Source organism: Pocillopora damicornis, chromosome 10 (genome assembly GCF_964200805.1).
Source record: "Pocillopora damicornis chromosome 10, jaPocDami1.2, whole genome shotgun sequence".
Classification (NCBI taxonomy): domain Eukaryota; kingdom Metazoa; phylum Cnidaria; class Anthozoa; order Scleractinia; family Pocilloporidae; genus Pocillopora; species Pocillopora damicornis.
This window is the reverse complement of record NC_142679.1, coordinates 22,693,357-22,711,621: the sequence shown is the minus strand read 5'-3', so window position 1 is coordinate 22,711,621 and position 18,265 is coordinate 22,693,357. Positions and strand designations below refer to the sequence as shown.

The window sequence follows — 18,265 nt, the reverse complement described above, 5'->3', positions numbered from 1 at the left end:
TTTATCAGCTCACGTGCAAAGCTTGTGGCGAATATTACATCGGAAGCACGACACGATTCCTACATGATCGAACAAAAGAACACTTGACCAACGACAACTCGTCGGTAAAAAAAACATCTCACAACACACCATCGCCACAACAGCCATAACATTGAAGTCAAAGTAATCACGCGTACGAAGCGTATTACATCAGAAAGCACAAGCCGGGACTGAACTCCCGTGAGGAATGCACTGAACTTAACGATCTTCTATTTTAATGAGCTATTTTAATTAACTGTTTTTAACACATATTTTATATATATCGAAGCGCTTAGTCCATTACTGTAGAAGCCGCCGCCGCCACCACCTACAATAAACGAAAACTGAGAAGCAGTTGTCTCATAAATGGCTTCTATTTGACTACTTACTTAAGAGCGTTTAAACGACAATTCGCAATATTATAAACTTAGTGCACTTCTCAATTTTTAGAAGCTTATTTAAAAATATTATTGGGTAGTCAATTGCTAGAAATAGAACAGCTTATCAGGACAAAATAAATGTACATGAGGTGATGCGTAGGATTTTTCAAAAAACTGATATTCTAAGAGGTGCCTCCGAGAAAAGAAAAACTTCAAAGTTGGAATTAGTAATTTCAATAATTAAGTTCTGATAAATCTTACTGTCGTCCTCTTGTCCTGATGGATTGAACCTACTGATTGTTTGGTTTTTTTCTTCTTTCTCCGCGTACCTGAATATTCTGTACTGGCGTTTCCTCCATTTCCGTTGCTTCCTCCTGAACCCAATGGCAAGTCATACCCTCCATTCCCTGTTGTGTTTATGGACGCATCACATCCAGGATGTTGTTCCAATACATTTTTAATTCCTCCTCCACCTCCAGCTATAATCAAAGGCTTGTTGTTTTCTCTCACTACAAATGTACCTCCTCCACCTCCGGCAGTTTTTGGGTTTTCATTCCCTTTTCCCCCTTTTTGACCAACAAGTACATGAATGATCTCATCTTTGGTCAAATTAAAGTTTCCGATCATTCGTGCCCCTCTTCCTCCGGTTTTGATAAAACTGTCCTCACTGTAGCCCCCTGAGGCTTCTATTGCTTCTATTCTGTATTCACCAGTGCGTGGCACAGTCCACACTTGAATACCGCTGGACACTGTTACTTGTCCGTCATGGTCTTGATCTTTGTAATGACTACCAATCGACTTTGGACGCTCTGATTCAATCTTACCAAGATTTGTAAACACAGCTGTAAATCCTGCATAAAACCATACAATAAAAGTGGTAAGAAATTGTCAAAATTTTCTTTTCCATTTCTAATGGTACAATTACTGAGGACATTTTCTTTCAGTTACGTAAATTATTGAATCACCGAAAGAATGGAATAGAAACGTAATTCACTTGGAGTGTTCGAACAAGTCGTACTGTACATTTTCCGACGCTTGCTCAAGTTTGTATTTTTAGAAAGTAGAAATCCTCGATAGTCGGGCATTGACTTACTTCACTACATCTGAGGATTACATTCGACAGTAACATATTGATTGCCGACCTGAATCAAAATGGTGTTTTTGAATAGCGACATGATACTTCCATGAACTGTACGGTTGAGCCATCACAAGGTTTTGTTATTGAGGAATCTTAAAATCTTAAGAGAAGACAAAGTTTCCTTCCCATTCCCACAATTAGATTAGTTTTTCTCGTCAAATTATTCCAGTTTGGGGCTCGGCGATCACACGCGACAATGAAAAGAGGAGAAAGAAGGAAGGAACTCCATGTGACCAAAGCTTATAAGTCAATTGAATAATACTACGCAGGGCAATTTTCAAGTCGTACTAACGACTTGTCCGGGATTTTATTTGTTTTTTGCCTTTCTTCGCCCTGTTATTGATCCAGAAAACTCGTGTCAACTTGTAGCAGCTCGATTGTGATTGAGATGACACACAGCAAACAATATCCAAGCGCTCGCTTTTGAACAGGAAATGAAGTATTATCTGGTATAAATTACTCGTTACAAGAGGTAACGCTCAATCGTAATTGTCATTCAGGCCTTACCTGGTACACAGCCATACAGCTCTACCCTCATTGATATCCAGTCCTGCCACTCTACTAGTTTAAAACGAATGTAACGCGCTGTGATTGGTAGGTTAAGGTCGTGATAAACCACGGTATTCTGATCAATGTTTCCAGCAAAAACCTTTGAAGTAACAACATAAGAGGTTTCCATTAAATCTTTGATAAGAATTAATTTTATGAATAACAGTTATTACGATGTGACAACAGTCCCCCAACTCAATCATACACCATTCCTCCAATCTTTCCTCTTGGGGGCCTCGATATTATACAATTATTACTGGCGGTGCGTTAGCAAAACCCCTGCCAATGATCATCCAAAAATACTTCTTTTCCTGTTTAAACGGGAATCAATTCACAACAAATCAATTTTACCTTCATTGTGTTTTGTTCTGGGACTGTGTAATTGTAGAACATTTCTGTATCGTTGCCGTACTGCAGGATGTACTTTGTAACCCACTCCCTCTTGGGTCCATTATTTCCTTGTGTAGCCACACGTCTCACTATAGTGTGCAGAATAACCAGATCCACTTGTAGCCACTGATCCGTATCATCATTTTTAGCTGCCCAAGATCCCTCTCTGTCAGGATTTATAACATGAAGTCTGCTCTGACTGGCGGAGTGGTTAGAGTCTCTCTCTGAAGAGGCGCTTATTTGTCCGTCAGAGATTTCACCGCTTTGCATGCCGAGAAATCTTCCACATTCTGTTTACGGAAAGTCGGCAGACGTTTTACAAATATAAGTTATCTACGGCAGCGAAATAAAGGCAAGCTATGAGATCATGAGGCAATTGATCAAGCGTAGTTTACACTGAGCTAAGAAATGTCGTTAACACATTCACAGAAACTTTCAACGAAATGAAAAACCTTAAAGAGCTGTGATGTATACAATGATTATCAACTTTAGAGGAAAGCCATTTTCCTTACCTTTCACGCATCCATACAATTCCACTCTCATTGATATCTCACCTTTCCACTCCACTGGTAGAAAACGTATGTACCTTGCTATGATTGGTGGATTGTGGTCGTGATAAACAACACTGTTCTTGTCTTTGTTTCCGTCAAATTCCTGCATCATAATAGATGTGAAATAAATGTTGAGTGTTTTTATTCAAAATGCGCGGTACGTGCCCGCCTCGTATACATGGTAATTTTTTAAAATAAAATCTTTGTAATTATATTATGCAATGTTTTCACTCATGGGTAAATAGTGAAATATCTCACGAGCGATTTGATTCATGAAATTCATCCCATGCCACCCTACGGTAAAATTAAGTTGAAATTTTTCTGCAAATATCTATCTAAGGGTAATCAAAAACTGGATCAAGGTGAGATTTGTACCTAGGCAAAGAAAGTGGTAAATGTATGAAATTTTCATACATCGTAACAATTTCTTGAAAAACTGCCGACTCATGCATCATAACAAATTGAGAAACGAAGCTGATCTGATTGCAAAGAGGATTGTTTGTCCTAGCAAACTACTCAAACAACACATTGGGAAGTTTAAGTTGAGGAATGAACTTGGCTTTGTGTACAATGAGCAGCTCATGTTTTAGAACCCTTCCCCACCTCTGATGAGTTTTACCTTTGATATGGTTTGTCCTTGTTCCGTGTAGTTTTGAAATCTCATTCCATAGTTGCTGTATTGTAGCTTGTACTTCTTCACCCATTTGTTATGTTGATGGGATCCCTGTGTTGCCACTCGTGTTACTTCAGTGTTTTGAGCCCTGAGATCGAGCTGAAGTCACTGATTAGAATCCTTCTTATCATGATCAGCTATCCAAGTCGTCCCTGTGTGATGTAATCTTACAATTTTCGCCTCATTCTCTTCTCGGGATGAGAAACTTATCTGCTCATCGGTTATTGCACCACTTTCCATACCAAGTGTTCCTTGACAATGTAAATCTATTTTAAAACAAAAGAAAATCTAAAATTACCAAATAAAAAAAGAGAGTCGCAACATCTCAATATACCTTAAATTGCTCACACGCCATTGGTAGATATTCTCCATTTTACATAATCTGAGTACATTTTGGCTTCTATCCACATCAGTTGTACTCGTACTGAAAATTCTCTATTTCGTCCACTTTTTAAAGCGACATTTTCTGTTCCCGGTAAAGCTCTGAATCGCTTGAAATTTAGAATCCTTGGAAAAGGAAATGTTGTTATAAAAGCAGGTATATAATTCATTTCCGGGCTTTCAATGAGGACCGAGCACCGTGGCTTTAAAAATTGGGATAATCACGTCAATTAACTGTCAACAACTGGTAACAACAAACGTATGCCTTCAACAAAATACTTGTATACTTGTAAATTAATCCTTTTTTCCTTGAGAAAGAAAACGTACAAAAGAAAGGTCACGTTTAGCTCATCTTGAAGAAAAATTTCTTTATATTTCAGGTTAGTTCTAGCCATGTCGGCGTATAACTAACCGCCTGAGTAAAGGTCAATAAAGGCGATCGATGGCAATCTTAACTCGTCCTACAAGATTTTTAGAACCTCTTTTAAATTGTCTTACATACTTTCGCTACACGTTTACCTCCCATGAAATGAACATTGATTAATACAATTTTATAACGGTGAACCTACAATAGCTCAGACAAAATACCCCGCGAATTGCTATTTTCCTCCGTTCAGATCCTTAGTGTGTAATTATGAATAAATTTACCTATCACGCAACAATATTCCTACAAGCGGCCGAGGTGTAATTCAATAGTTAGACTTATTACGTTACAAAATTTTGGTACGTTGTTGCAGAAACAAAAGAACCAAATTGAAACACGAATGCTGATTGCACGGAGATAAACTGCAAAATGTAGGAGGTGATGTGAATAAATAACATATCTTTCGTAACAAAGAGGACGTTAACATTGCAGAAATTAAGGCGCCACAGATCTTCACACAGATAAAACTAATCCACATAGGTAAAAAACATTTTCCCCGTTTAATTTAAACAAGACAAAATCGAGGGCACAAAAAATAATATTCATTCGCTCTTCCTTGATACGGCCATATAAATTTTAAACCAAGTTTCTACTTGTTGAAGCGAGAGTTGATATTCTGCGGCTCTTAGCTTTTTGCAGGAGCTCATTGGTTCCTGCTTTTTCTCACTAACAACCGCCGCTAGAGTTGCTGCAGTTTAGGGGAATTTAAGGTTATCATTCTGAAAAATGACAAGACCGTGAGTGTATTTGCGCAAATAACTTATATTTTTGGAATTATTAGTACATCCAAATGAATCTGGGCCACGCCCGTTTAACACTATTTTGGTACCTTTTAGGGGTGTTTTCGAAATTCTCTGAAGAGCACTCCTGTCATTTTTAACTCGTGAATTGCGCGCATGCGCAAGAGCGAGTTATAGATACGATGTGGGGAATGGCATTCGCTCGCTCGCTCGCTCGCTCGCTCGATTGGTCGATTCCTGTAAACTTTTTTTAGATTTTAGGCTTTTGAGTGCATTTTATAGTTTTTGGCGAGCAATAAACAGACGAAATGGCGACCTTTGTTGCTAAGAATAGTGGTGGGGTGAAAAAGAAGCCAATGATAATCTTAAAAGAGTTTTTTTTTTCGTTTTAGTTTCAACAAGCGGCGCCAGCGACTGGCAGGCATGCAAGGATTCATACTGAAATAACAGAACAACCTTCGTTTTTCATAAAAATTGTCATTTACAATCCTTGAACTTGAAAACAATCCGAAGATTCATTGAAAATATCACTTACTGCGAAGCGCTCGGAGTTTACAGATGTTCAAAAGCTTTTTCTGTTATAGCGTGAGATTGAGGACAAAATTGATCATTACGTTTCGTCGCGTGTGTTTTTCCTGTGTGAAGCAACAAAAGATGCCGGCGACTGACGAAATAACAAGTTAACACGAAAATCAGATAACACCTAAACAAACAATTTTAGCTACCGATTTTCAGTGAATTTTTAAAGAAAAATTTTCTTTTAAGTTTCAAGACAATTTGAAGATTCAACATACATACAACGTACTAAAATGCGAAAGTTACACACCACAAAATTGATAAATAGGCCTGAAATGAAATTCTATCTTGTTATTGATCATAAGTTGCCTAGCACGTGACCTAAATCTACCCAGGCGGAGATCCAAAATGACGGTGGCAGGCTTGGCTTAGTTATATCACTCAAAATTCGTTCCCGTTTGTCTCATTTGATAAAGAGGGAATCGTTAATGTTTTCATTAAGACAGTATTGCCTTGATTTTCTAATATTTACAACGAAAGACAGTAAATTTCACTTTTCACCCACATTTACTTCCAACCTTTTCTTTTGAACCAGAAACAAAAATGATAGACGTTTAAACCACATGACATCATCCACCTTGTCAAATGTAATAGCATGATCATTTCAATTGTAATGCCTTCTTATCCAAACGTTACTTTGTTTCTTTGCTACATTAGCGAACACTGAACTACTGCTCGTACTCTAGATATGACAATCAACCACAAAATTCCCTAAACCAGATAACATTAAACATAATCTAAAAAATCATGTGTCAATTCACGAGTTTGCTCACAGAGCACTTTGATTATATGGGAGTACCACCTGGGTTAACACTGACCTTTCATATGTAACAGTTAGTCGCAAGAAGCCTTACATCGAAAAAACTGCAGTCGCCTTGCGAGGAATGCGCATATCAGCGTTGAGGAGTGAGTGGCCAAGCCAATGTTATTGAATTGCTCCAACAGAACTTTCATTTAGTCATGCCGTAAAGTTCGTCAGGAGCATGGGGAAAAAATCTTTGTCGCCGCCCTGAATACCCCCTAAGATTGTTAACAACGACGACTGATTATAATGGAGTGTGTAAATTAAATGTGCCCCTAAGATGGAAAAAAAATGGTGGTAACCCTATTCTCACCCTATTAATAGCTGTCTCGGAAGCCTTTTAAGGTGGGATATCCGTGTCACCAATTTGGAATCCATTTACTGATGTCGCAACCTCGTTCCCAAGGTTTCTCTTCTTCCCACCCCAATCTAAGAACTAGGTTGTCGATGTAATGAAATGGTCGCTATTGTTTTTCCTAGATGCCGTCAATTTGTTCGTTTCCTTGAAGCCCTACATGATGGGAATTTAGATTTCGTCTCTTCGTGTGGCTTCTTGGTATTTTGTTTTGCTTCTAAAAGATCATGAAAAAAATAAGCTGGGAAAATTGAATAAACCCATGTAAGTTGATCCGGCTCAGGGCGATACTAATTTTAAAATGTCCAGCGATAAAATACTCACGGAAATAGATATTTAGTCAATATCTTATTCAGAGGATCTAAAAATGCAGTTCTTTAACGCTGTGGATTGGTGACGACTAATCAGATCAATTATAATGTAAAAATTTTACAATCCTTTGCTTCCGGGTTTGGAGGATGTGCTATTTGTTGACTTCCGGTTGACACGCTTTTGTTGTGATAACCGCTATTTAAAGAGGCTTCCTGCTCGGCGCTGGTAAAAAACCCGAAACTAATTTTTACACCCCATTTTAGACCAGCATTTATTCTCTTAAGAATATCAATTTCAAGTTCTTCAATGTTTTACCGAATACAAAAAATGTCCTTTAAAAAAAAAAACACGCTAAATTACAAATTATTCGAAGGTGAATTTTAGTTAATTTCATCGGCTTACCGTGACCTCTAAATTTTATTCACTGGCGTAAGATTGAAGTCAAGTTACTTGCAAAGACTTCAACAGCAATGTTGAAAGCAGGAAACGGTTCTTTCTATGATGCGAATTCAAAAGGGCGAATTCTATGGGAAGGTAACAATCACGTATTTTTCGGATGCCTTTCAGGACACTTTGGCTCGTGACGGCTTTTTCATTTCATGAAAGTTTAAAAAGAAATTTCTGGAAGAAAAATCCTATCACGTTTCTCAAGCCACTATAGGGTATCGTCAGAGAAAATATGAAGAATTTTGATTTTTCGAGATGTACCACGAATTTCCATTTTCGCTCAGTCGTAGTGGACATTCTCTCTTCAATGTATACAATAAGTCTATCTCGTTGTGCTACTGAATGATTGACCAGGAGTCAAGACAGAGGGTACCTCTAAATTTTCATTTGCTTTAGTTCAGCAGCAGTGCTCATCAGCAACGTACACGAAGGTGCGATCCAGAATTATTGAACTGAACCTTTTTTATCTCACCATTAATGCAGGAAAATGGTCTGGCATGCTAATATTGAATTTTTCTGCATATGGCTTGAAAATTGTCAGTTTGCACTCCTTTGGTGTTCACATGATCCACCCAGGATTCACCGACCAGACGGCAGTTCAGAACTTTTTCCCTAGTGCATAAAATTTATCCCAGACCACCTTGTCGAGTTTTCCTTTGCTTTTGCGGGCGCCACTCAAGGGAAAATGAAACTGAAACCCCGGTAACAAATGAATGCTTATCCACCATGTCTTTGATAAAAGTGTAAAGGTATTAATTCGAAAAAAGATTTGATATTTAAGTACTGACTATATTAGCGATTGCTTCTTTGCGTATTTTTTTTAATACGCCCCCGACTGAAAATGGACGGGTGATCTAGCACGTGACGCAATTCTAAAATAAATGCGTCCTAAATGGTAGCAAAAGGCCATCTCTCCCCCCAGTTAAGAGCATACAACAATAGCTATAGCTACTAACCTAACTTCACACACTTGTACTTGACTTCCAAGTATTTATATGTGCCTCGGCATGGATCATGACCAAAAACTGAAGAATCTGCATGCAGCTCACAACTTGCTTTTTCGTTGCACTTCAACCGCACAATGAAAAGAGAGTTCGCAGCTTTGCAGTTTGTATTGCTAACTGCGGAATGCTTACAAGTGTTTGAGTCCAGTCTACCATAATTTGCATCTACAACGTCGATAGTTCTTTGGTCATTATCACAACTTATGGTCCTTTTTCTTTTCTCGCAAATGATTTCAGACCGGAATTTCTCTAAAGGAGCGCTATCAATAAGCCAAAAGTTTTGGAATAATGTTCACTTGCAGAGCACCCTACGATTTTGCTGGTCTCGTGCCGGCGTCTGTTCAACCAATAACTTACACGCTGACAATACTGCGTTTCTTGTCTGAAGCACCCAAGTATACATCAATTGGTTTGACAGTTAACTTTTTTTTGTATTGTGAAAACATTGTTTGGTACCTTGGCTTCTGACTAACCTGTGCAGTTGGCTCCATTTCTCTCATATCCATCTTTACAAGTGCATTTGTAAGATCCCAAGGTATTGTTACACTCAGCATTTACATCACAGTCGTGTTTACCTTCAGTGCATTCGTTAATATCTAAATCAACAAAAAACAGTTTTCTGGTCATTCCTTTTTGTCATACGCAGGTATCATCGAGAAAATAGAGAGTATGGTATGTTACAACTAGTTACGTGTACAGTTAGTTCCATTTCCTTGAATTCCATCTTTAAACGTGCAATTGTGAGATCTTAGGGAAACGTTACACTTAGTATTTACGTCACAGTCATGTGTTCCGATCATACACTCATCTAGATCTAGAACACAAAAAGGAAACTAATGTAGATGAGACCGTTTCTATCACTAATCTAAAAAACTGAAGATAACAGACGGAGTGTGAATATGTCAGGACCAGTTACCTGTGCATTTGGTTCCATTTCCTTGAAATCCATCTTTACACGTGCACTTGTAAGATCCCAGGGTATTGTTACACTCAGCATTTACATCACAACCGTGTGTTCCGTTCAAACACTCATCTATGTCTGAGACAACAAAATGAATACCATTAGGGCATGAAGGTTATTTCGACTTGCTGTGGCTGCACGAATTTTCGTCTTCACGCGAGCGTTTCCTGTTGTCAGATAAGAATATTTACCAGTACACTTTGTGTTATTTCCCTGATATCCTTTCTTGCACCTGCAGCAGTACGATCCAATGATGTTATTGCATGTCGTATTACCCTCACAGCCATGTTTACCAGACAAGCACTCGTCTATGTCTATAAAAGGAAAGAGAAGACGAAGGACTTTATCTAAGTTGGTTTCCTTAAAGATTTTCATTATTTTATGTTTTTTATTTAGATATGGGGTCACGCCTGATATTTGCGTAAACTTTTTGCTCAGTTTTTTTGACATTCGCTTCGTAAGAAAGGAAACTGAGAGATTACAATTACTTCGCGTAGATGGTGGGTAAGAAACCGCGTTAAAAAAATTGAGACTGAATGAGATAAAAACACAGATGAGTGATGAATCCCTTTCCAAGATGAACCATGAGAAGCAACATAATTGTTCATATATAAGTCCTCTTTTGAATTATGAATAACTTGTGCCATTCTGGATTATTCTTCTAGCAAGCCATGAAAGGCAAAGGCTTTCACTTGCGATGTTCTGTGACTATCAGACTATTGAGGTGTTCGCGATTGTTTGGTACTCACCCCTTTCAAATAAGTCTGCCCAATCACCTAAAAGAACTTCAATTTGAGGGAGGGGCCTGCGGAGCTTATCACTGGTACATTATGTTTCTGCTTCAATAAAATATAAGACTCCTTACCCTCATCACAGTTATGGCCTTTAAATCCAGATCCATCAACACACAAACACTGATAGTCTCTGTCTGTAAAGCCAGCTTGGCATGTTGCATTATTCTTGCAGGGATTCTGCTTACAAGCGTTCTTAGGAAGGAAAGGAAGAAAGAAACTTAAAATGATTTTGCAGGCATGACAGTTCCCTCTCATGTGTTCATTTGTTCCCGTTGCAAGCGGGGTATTTAAGAACAAGTCTCTGTAAGAATCAAACATCTTGTGAAATGAAAATTTTCAATATTTAATGCTGTCACTGATGAACCAAATGGCACAATCTTCTCTGTTATTAGCTTGATAATCTCCACAGACTGACGTTATTGGACTGAACGATCTCCTTTTTCTTCCTGGTGAGCCGACCACCTCAGGGGAAAATTAAAGAGACCTTTGACTTCCTCTCGTGTAAATCTCTGGGAGATTGCGTTATATTCATCTTTCTTTAAGCTTGTAAAAGATATCCGGGAGAAAAGTATGGAAAATAATGGTGATGGAATCGCTGTTCTTTTTCCTGAAGGACATGAAGCAATCCAGATTTCATATTAACCATAGGGAGTTTCGTTCAAGTGACAAGTTGCGATTTGCGTGAAGATAATAAGTTGTTTGAGAGGTGGAATTAATCTTTTATTTCGAACTTTGTTATGATACTTTCTTTATCAAGACGTGGAAGGAAACATTGATTGACTCGATAGCACTGCGGCGGTGATAAGTCTCTCCTTGTCATATCTTATGCAAATTTTCTAACAGTTTTCTGACAGTTTCCAGATGATTTAAAATATCTTAGTTACTGTCACAAGGAAATGATAACTGCCCGAATTCAAATTGCTATTGTTGCAACTAGGTTTTACATGTAGTACTGCCGCTGACAAATTACGATTTATTCTTTTAGATTCTCAGTGTTTACGAGCGTTCAATCAAGGCTTTCCTCTTTTTTTTTTAGTTGTTTTTAATTCAGAAAGCGGAAATCTGCTGATATATATGAAAAATAACCATTTCCTGTCTTCTTTGGAGCAACCGATGGAAACTTTATGGAGAAATACAGCGTCACGCCATCGTGATAACGTACGTTTCCATGACAAATGACCGGTGTGAGGATACTTTCGTGTAGATCAGCCGACTTCAGCATGTTTCAAATGACATACAAGTATATCAGTGTATCTTCAGAGGACTTCGGGTTGCTCAAATTCCCATGAAAGAAGGTGCAGCACTCGGAATCTGGATGATATGCACACGATTTGAGGTATATGTTTGTAGTTACGTCGAGTAGGCCTCCATGAAGGTTGATCAATTTTTTTAAAAGATGACAGCTAGAGGCGAGATTTCTCTTCGGGATATTGCTCATAAGATAACATTCTTTCAAAGCCTCGCACTTTTAATTTGTCTGAAACATTTGTTGTTGAGAACATTAGATGTAAACACCAAACGCCAAATTATGCAATATCTGATTTTGAGCTTTTTTTCGCGAATTACTCCTCTAAAAAGTAGAGGCAGGCCCGCAGAGATTTTTACATATTTAAAAACAAGAATATTATAACCAGCTAGGTGGGTAGTTTCAGTTCCAGAATCGGTGCGCTTTTGGAGAAATTCATATAAACGTTTTCCCTGTTTTACCCGACAACAAAAATGACCGAAACTGTACCGAGATGAATAATCTATTGGTGTGTTCACATTCACTCTCAGGGAAAATTGAATAAATCAAAGTGAAAGCAAATAATGTCACTATGTATGGTAGAAGTGGCAATTTGTAATGTTGTATTTAGCTTGAGATAGAGAAATAAACATTTCACTCTTCTTTGCGACGTTTTTGTATGAAAATGAGGGCCCTAGGCCTCGAACAAGCAGCCGTTGTTACCATGGCAACAAGAGTGCTGCGACCTTTAAAAAGGGCATTTTTGTGCATCCCCCCTGAGTGCCTAACTGCAGGCAAAATTTGAAGGGGGTTTGAAAATTTTTATTTGCCAAGTTTGATTCTTACAAAGACTTGTTCTTAACAGAGAGGCTGGGGTATCCCCTATATTAGTGCGGTATCTTCTCGGACAAGGAATATTACTTTTAGCCCATAGAATTCATACTCACCTCTGCTCCGCGGTAAATACAACTTTTGTATTCCACCAGGTCTTCATCGTGTTCAATAGTCGCGTTATTTAGATCACACTTATGTTTTCCAGACGAATGTTTTATCTCACAGAAGTTATAACTGACGCAGTTAGGTTCCAAGTAGCATTGAAACATGCAGAGATCCTCGTTGACAATGTCAATAGTTCGAACCGTGTGATTCTCCAACCGGAAGCCAAGTTTATGAAAACTGGTAAATTTTAAATTAAGGCAATTACCTGGGGAAAAAATCTATTAAGTTAGAAAGTTGCTTTGTGGCACTAGGAACTTTTACTTAAACTGGAACTTCACAGCAGTGTTACTCCCGAATCATTGCTTTAATTTGGATTTCGGTTTTTTGCCTTGCCTAGAGCACCAGTCGAGTGATTTTAATTATTGTTCCGAATGATAGCGGCAATTTTTAACTTCTTGATGCGATCACCTACTATGATCAATCGATCAAACGACGCCGAAGTCTAAAATCAACCCTTGTTGATACGTACAGTAATTCGTGTTTTCGGGAAGCTTTTGTTTGCTCTCGGCTAAAAAACTCAATTCATGAAAAGTGTAAGTGTGTTGTTGTGTAGCGTGACTTCAGATTTCGACCATACTGAGTGTTATCAGCGAGAGATAATTAAACTCGCTGACGTATAACTCAAGGAGTTAAAAACACCTCTGTATATTAAAACCTTTTTTTACCAACTCTTTTGTTACTATTTAGGCCCTGGCTTTTATCTCTAAAAATGCAACAAATGTTTTACATCCGTAGTGAGCATTAACAATGGCTAGGAGGCGAACTGACTAAAATTTCCCCTCGAGCATGCACATTTTAAGGGTGCAATTAATTGTAACAGGAACAATAAACCCTAAATTGTTACATTTTGGTCGAGTGAAGTAGAAAAACGATGAAAGGAATCATGCGACTGCTTTTAAGAATCTGATGTCCAAGAAGTAATTGACAACAAAACTTGAAAAGCGATAGAAAATAGGACGCCGCATGCTGAAATAACGTTTTTTTGTCAAATTCGTTTTTCTGGAATTTTTCTTTCAAGCCATAGGGTTAAGTCTGCATTTTAACATCATCTTCTTTAAGAGCGTGTTTCCGAAAATTTCCGTTTTCGACGGACAACTTTATTATTCAGATTGGTGTTGATGGTACGATAAACTGAAAGAATAAATCAGTTTGCTTTTTAAATTTACTGTGAAAGTGAGGACTCAAAGTTAGGTGTTGATTATCGAGCCTGGAGAAAAATTTTCATGTCAGTCAAAACAGGATGTCTGCATCAATTTATGATGAATTCCTTTTCAAAAATACATCCTCTGTAGGGAACACGTCCGTGTTTTTCCATTAGACGGAATCTACACTTAGCTACTTACTTTCCTGTATTCGAAAAATACAATCAAACACATTTATTTCCATCAACGCAAAAAAAACAAGGTGGTGGTTGCCACCATTGTTCTCACACTTTTAGAAACTGAAAAACCTGACGGCGTTAATTTTTGAAAATTAAATACGCTGAGAAACTCCTCAAATAGACGGTCAACAATCTAAACTTTGATCAAACAGGACTGCGTAAAATTTTCCGTGAGAACCACCTGTTTAGGTTGAAGGCCCTCTTTAGGAAGTACACTGAGTGTATGTGTGTATTTATGTATATATGCATGTAGAGCTCCCTTTCTGCAGAGGCTCCCCGCAATCCATAAAGTCATCGATTTATAGGACTGTAATATTTGAATCAACTTAAGGATTAACTTTAGAGCCAGATTTTACCCAAAAGGCCAAGTTTTATGCAACATGTTACAGCCCAAAGTAAAACTTGAAGCTCTGTTGCTTTTTCCTCTCTCTTGAATTCTTTTCCACGAAACACTATTCTAGTTTATAATAAAGTTCGGATATAACGCGCGCTGTCATTGGTTGAAAGAGCGTGTTCTATGAGAGTATAGAGCATAAAACTGAGCTAAAGCTGTCACGCCATCTGCCAAATTGTACCATGTTCGACCTTTTCCGGGACTTCTTTTTAGCTTTTTTCCGATAATTGAAAGTGAAATTTCGAAACAAGCGAGCCAGCAAGTAGTAACAGAAGAACCAAAGAAAGGTTTGTAAACATACCAGGCGCCGTTATTTACGTAATTAAAACGTGGGCAGATACGAAAATCCTCAAAGGAAAAACAAAATAGAAATTCCGAGTTTTAAAGATTTTCACGCTCAGTTAGATTGCAAGCTTACGTACGGTAATGAAAATCAAACACAGCCAACACTCGTATAGTATATAAAGTTCAGAGTTCAAAAACAAAACAGAACAAAACAGAAATGATGAAAAATATAACCAAACTGACATAATTTTTAAAATTCATACTAATCATGACGGTGTCTGAGCAAATATGATCATGCTGAAGTCCATCGCGGTTCACTTATCATGCCGCCCTTCGAGTGAAAAAATAAGAGCTCGCTCTGATATCCTTTCCAATGTGTTGAGTGGAAAGTCACTTCAGTCACTGCAGCCGAGTTTTGCGGCGCTGTCATCCGGAGCGATCTTCATGTTCCGGTGAATTCGGCTGTCGTTCATTTAAAAAACACTCGCCTTGAACTGTTTGTTTTCTACCTTGTCATGTGAAAAAACCCGCGTGTTTTTATGAGCCATAATTCGGCTGAAGTTCACTGAACATTTCACTTCACGATTCCGAATTAAAAACTTCAGGCAAAAGCGCTAAATTCGACCTGCCGAATTATTTTAGTTTGTAAACTATCGCAGAGTGTGAACTTTGATGGTTTTTGAACTTTGATGGTTTGACGCTTTTGACAGCTTTTGTCTTGTACAGCCAATCAGATTATTTGAACCATTCTAACAGGGATTCTGATTGGCTTATTGTAGCGTGCTCTATGAGAGTATAGAGCATGCTGACGACACTGTTCTTCGCTTTGGAAATAAAGTTTGTTTTGAAAATTGAAAGTAATACATGGGGAATTTAACGGATTCTTTATTATAAAACAAATAGAGAAGCCTCGACTGTGCTCTGTTCTGTTATAAAGCACTTAGGAAGCGGCTAGAGCACTCAAGAAGTGGGAAGAAACACTCGACTACGTCTCGTGTTTCTCCCTACACTTCTTTCGTGCTCTAGCCGCTTCCTGCGTGCTTTATAACAGATCAGAGCACAGTCAAGGCTTCTCTATTTGTTAACTAAGAGACTATAGTTATTAAATAACTTGAAAAGCTGCACGTCAAGCTTTCCTTTGATCCGGCCGAGCCATTTCAGTTGAGTTCAACAAGTCTTTCCACTTGTTTTAAAATTCGTAGATCTGCTTGTGGTCAACTTATCCATTACGCCGTGTCAAAAAGTCGAGAACGTTTATCGAAAACATTGCAGAGACCTGATTGATTACTTTGAAGTAAACTTTCCCAAAACCCATTTTCCCTAGAATTTTATTCTGAACTTCTTATGAAATACGATCGTTGTCTTATGCCTGTCTAGTGCGAAACTTGGTGAAAATTAGTTTATTATCTTAAATATTTCGGGAAGAAGTTTGTGTGGATATCTCAAGGCTCAGTTATATTGATAAGGATAATAAAAATGTGACAGAACGATTCGGTAAACATTTAAGTAGTACTCAAACATGAACTAGGACATAACTGTAGGAAAATCTCACCTTGTCCTTCTGGTACTAGAGAAGCCAAAACGGTGAGAATATAGCAGTAGAAAACAAAGAGCATGTTCCCACAAAACGCCCCCTATAATTCCAACGAACAGCTTAATTGAGTTTTTCAACTTTATGCCGGGAAACGTCAGACAAATTAGGACAGCTGTAGTTAAATATGCGTTCAAATACTCTACACTCTACACTCATTACGGGAGATTGTCACCATAGCAACCGACTCGTCTCTGTGCAAGCGAATAATTAACCATATCTATAAAGATGAGTTTTTACATAACCACACACAACCATCCAAGCGGATATTACAGTGTGTTTTGACTTCAGGTTATAATTACTCAGGCCCCAAATATTCAGCTTTTTCAAGGGACCTACAGGACGCTTTGTTACAATTTTACAGAAACAGTTTGAAAATTATGTTCCATTATTTAACTATGTATTTACTTCAATAATAATTATTGGACTATAAACATACATAATCAAAAGTAGCAGGAAGCTCAACACTATGATTTTACGACTTGAGACGATTTTAAGTTCTGGAAAGCAGGAACTCTTAATTTTTAATAAAAGTCTTTCCACAAATGTTCGATCAGAAACAGCAAAATTACCATAAGACAATTCCCAGGTCTCTTTGCGATACCTCTACAGGAGTAACTGGGCTTACCTTCCTTTCTTTCCTTAAATTACTTTGAACGTTTTCTAAATTCACCAATGATGACCAAATAATCTCCACAAAGAAAACTGAATAGCCTTCTTTATGTACAAAAGTATATATCGAAAGTGAATGGAAAAAAGTCAAATTCTAAGCTCCTTGAAACTTTTGAAGCACGACGACATGTCACGGCGTATGCAAATCAAACACAGAGACAAGATAAACTGGGTACTGGAAAAAAACCCAAACGGAAAGATTTAACAAAGACCCTTAAGTCACATAACAAAACGTTTTGTTAAATGTGATAAAAGGTGTCAGCTTCTCTCAAAACAAGTTAACAGGAAAGTATTTGCAGTACTGTACCCTAAGTTAAATCTTTCCGTTTGGGTTTTTTTCCAGTACCCAGTTTATCTTGTCTCTGTGTTTGATTTGTATACGCCGTGACATGTCGTCGTGCTTCAAAAGTTTCAAGGAGCTTAGAATTTGACTTTTTTCCATTCACTTATCGATATATACTTTTATACATATACTTTTATAGCTATGATTAAAAAATAATGCCCGAATTCAAACTTCTTCGACTATGTGTGTGAGAGAGCCAGCAGTTTATTTTTTTAAAGAAATCATGCATTTATAAATAATTCAGACACATTAAATCAATTAGCGACATTAAGTCCTATTGGAACTATTAAGAAAGTGAAACGCGACAGGTTTTTTGAAGAACAAGTGAGAAAGAGATTAGGCACAAATAAACATATTCTAGCAAATGCTGTTTGTAAATTTAAACTTTGAACTAAAAAGGAACGACTTTGATACCTTTGAAAGGTTGCACTGGTTAACCTACACCTTAAAACCCTCAATACCAAAACCTGAAGAATGAGAAGAAAACCAATCAGCTATGGAGTTAAAACAAGCGACAAGCATCCTTTAAAACAGAATTTCTTCAGTCTTTACAGTAGGAAAAGTGCTGTCATATGCATTTTATTGAAGAACTGTTATTGAAAAAATTAGAGGTAGCTGAAGCTATGAAGATTCTGCTTTTAGTCTTCCTGTTTTCAAGAGTTCTATAACTATATGAAATTCATGGCATTTCTTCAAGAGAATTAATTATTGAGTTGGATCTCTAAGTATTAAATTGAATTCTTCTCGCAGATGATTTTAGTCAGAGGTGGTGTCGTCGGTAAAGATGTCAGCATGAATTACAAAATGGGAGAACCTTTTGGTGAGGCACTCTCATTTGGTGTTCTCCGCAAAATGACACGTGTTTCAGGCATGATGAGAG

At 37.7% G+C, this 18,265-nt stretch overlaps 1 protein-coding gene across 1 annotated transcript in view; it reads right to left on the bottom strand.

The window, feature by feature from the left end:
• Positions 1-266: 266 nt before the first annotated feature.
• Positions 267-18,265, bottom strand: part of LOC149039442 (uncharacterized) — a 35,970-nt gene continuing 17,971 nt past the window's right edge. Inside the window, exons 6-10 of the mRNA XM_089185808.1 lie at positions 9,657-9,779; positions 2,437-2,765; positions 2,044-2,185; positions 728-1,249; positions 267-346 (exon numbers count right to left, since the gene is read on the bottom strand). Of these exons, the coding sequence (XP_089041934.1) occupies positions 267-346; positions 728-1,249; positions 2,044-2,185; positions 2,437-2,765; positions 9,657-9,779 (1,196 nt within the window). The remainder of the gene's footprint in view (positions 347-727; positions 1,250-2,043; positions 2,186-2,436; positions 2,766-9,656; positions 9,780-18,265) is intronic.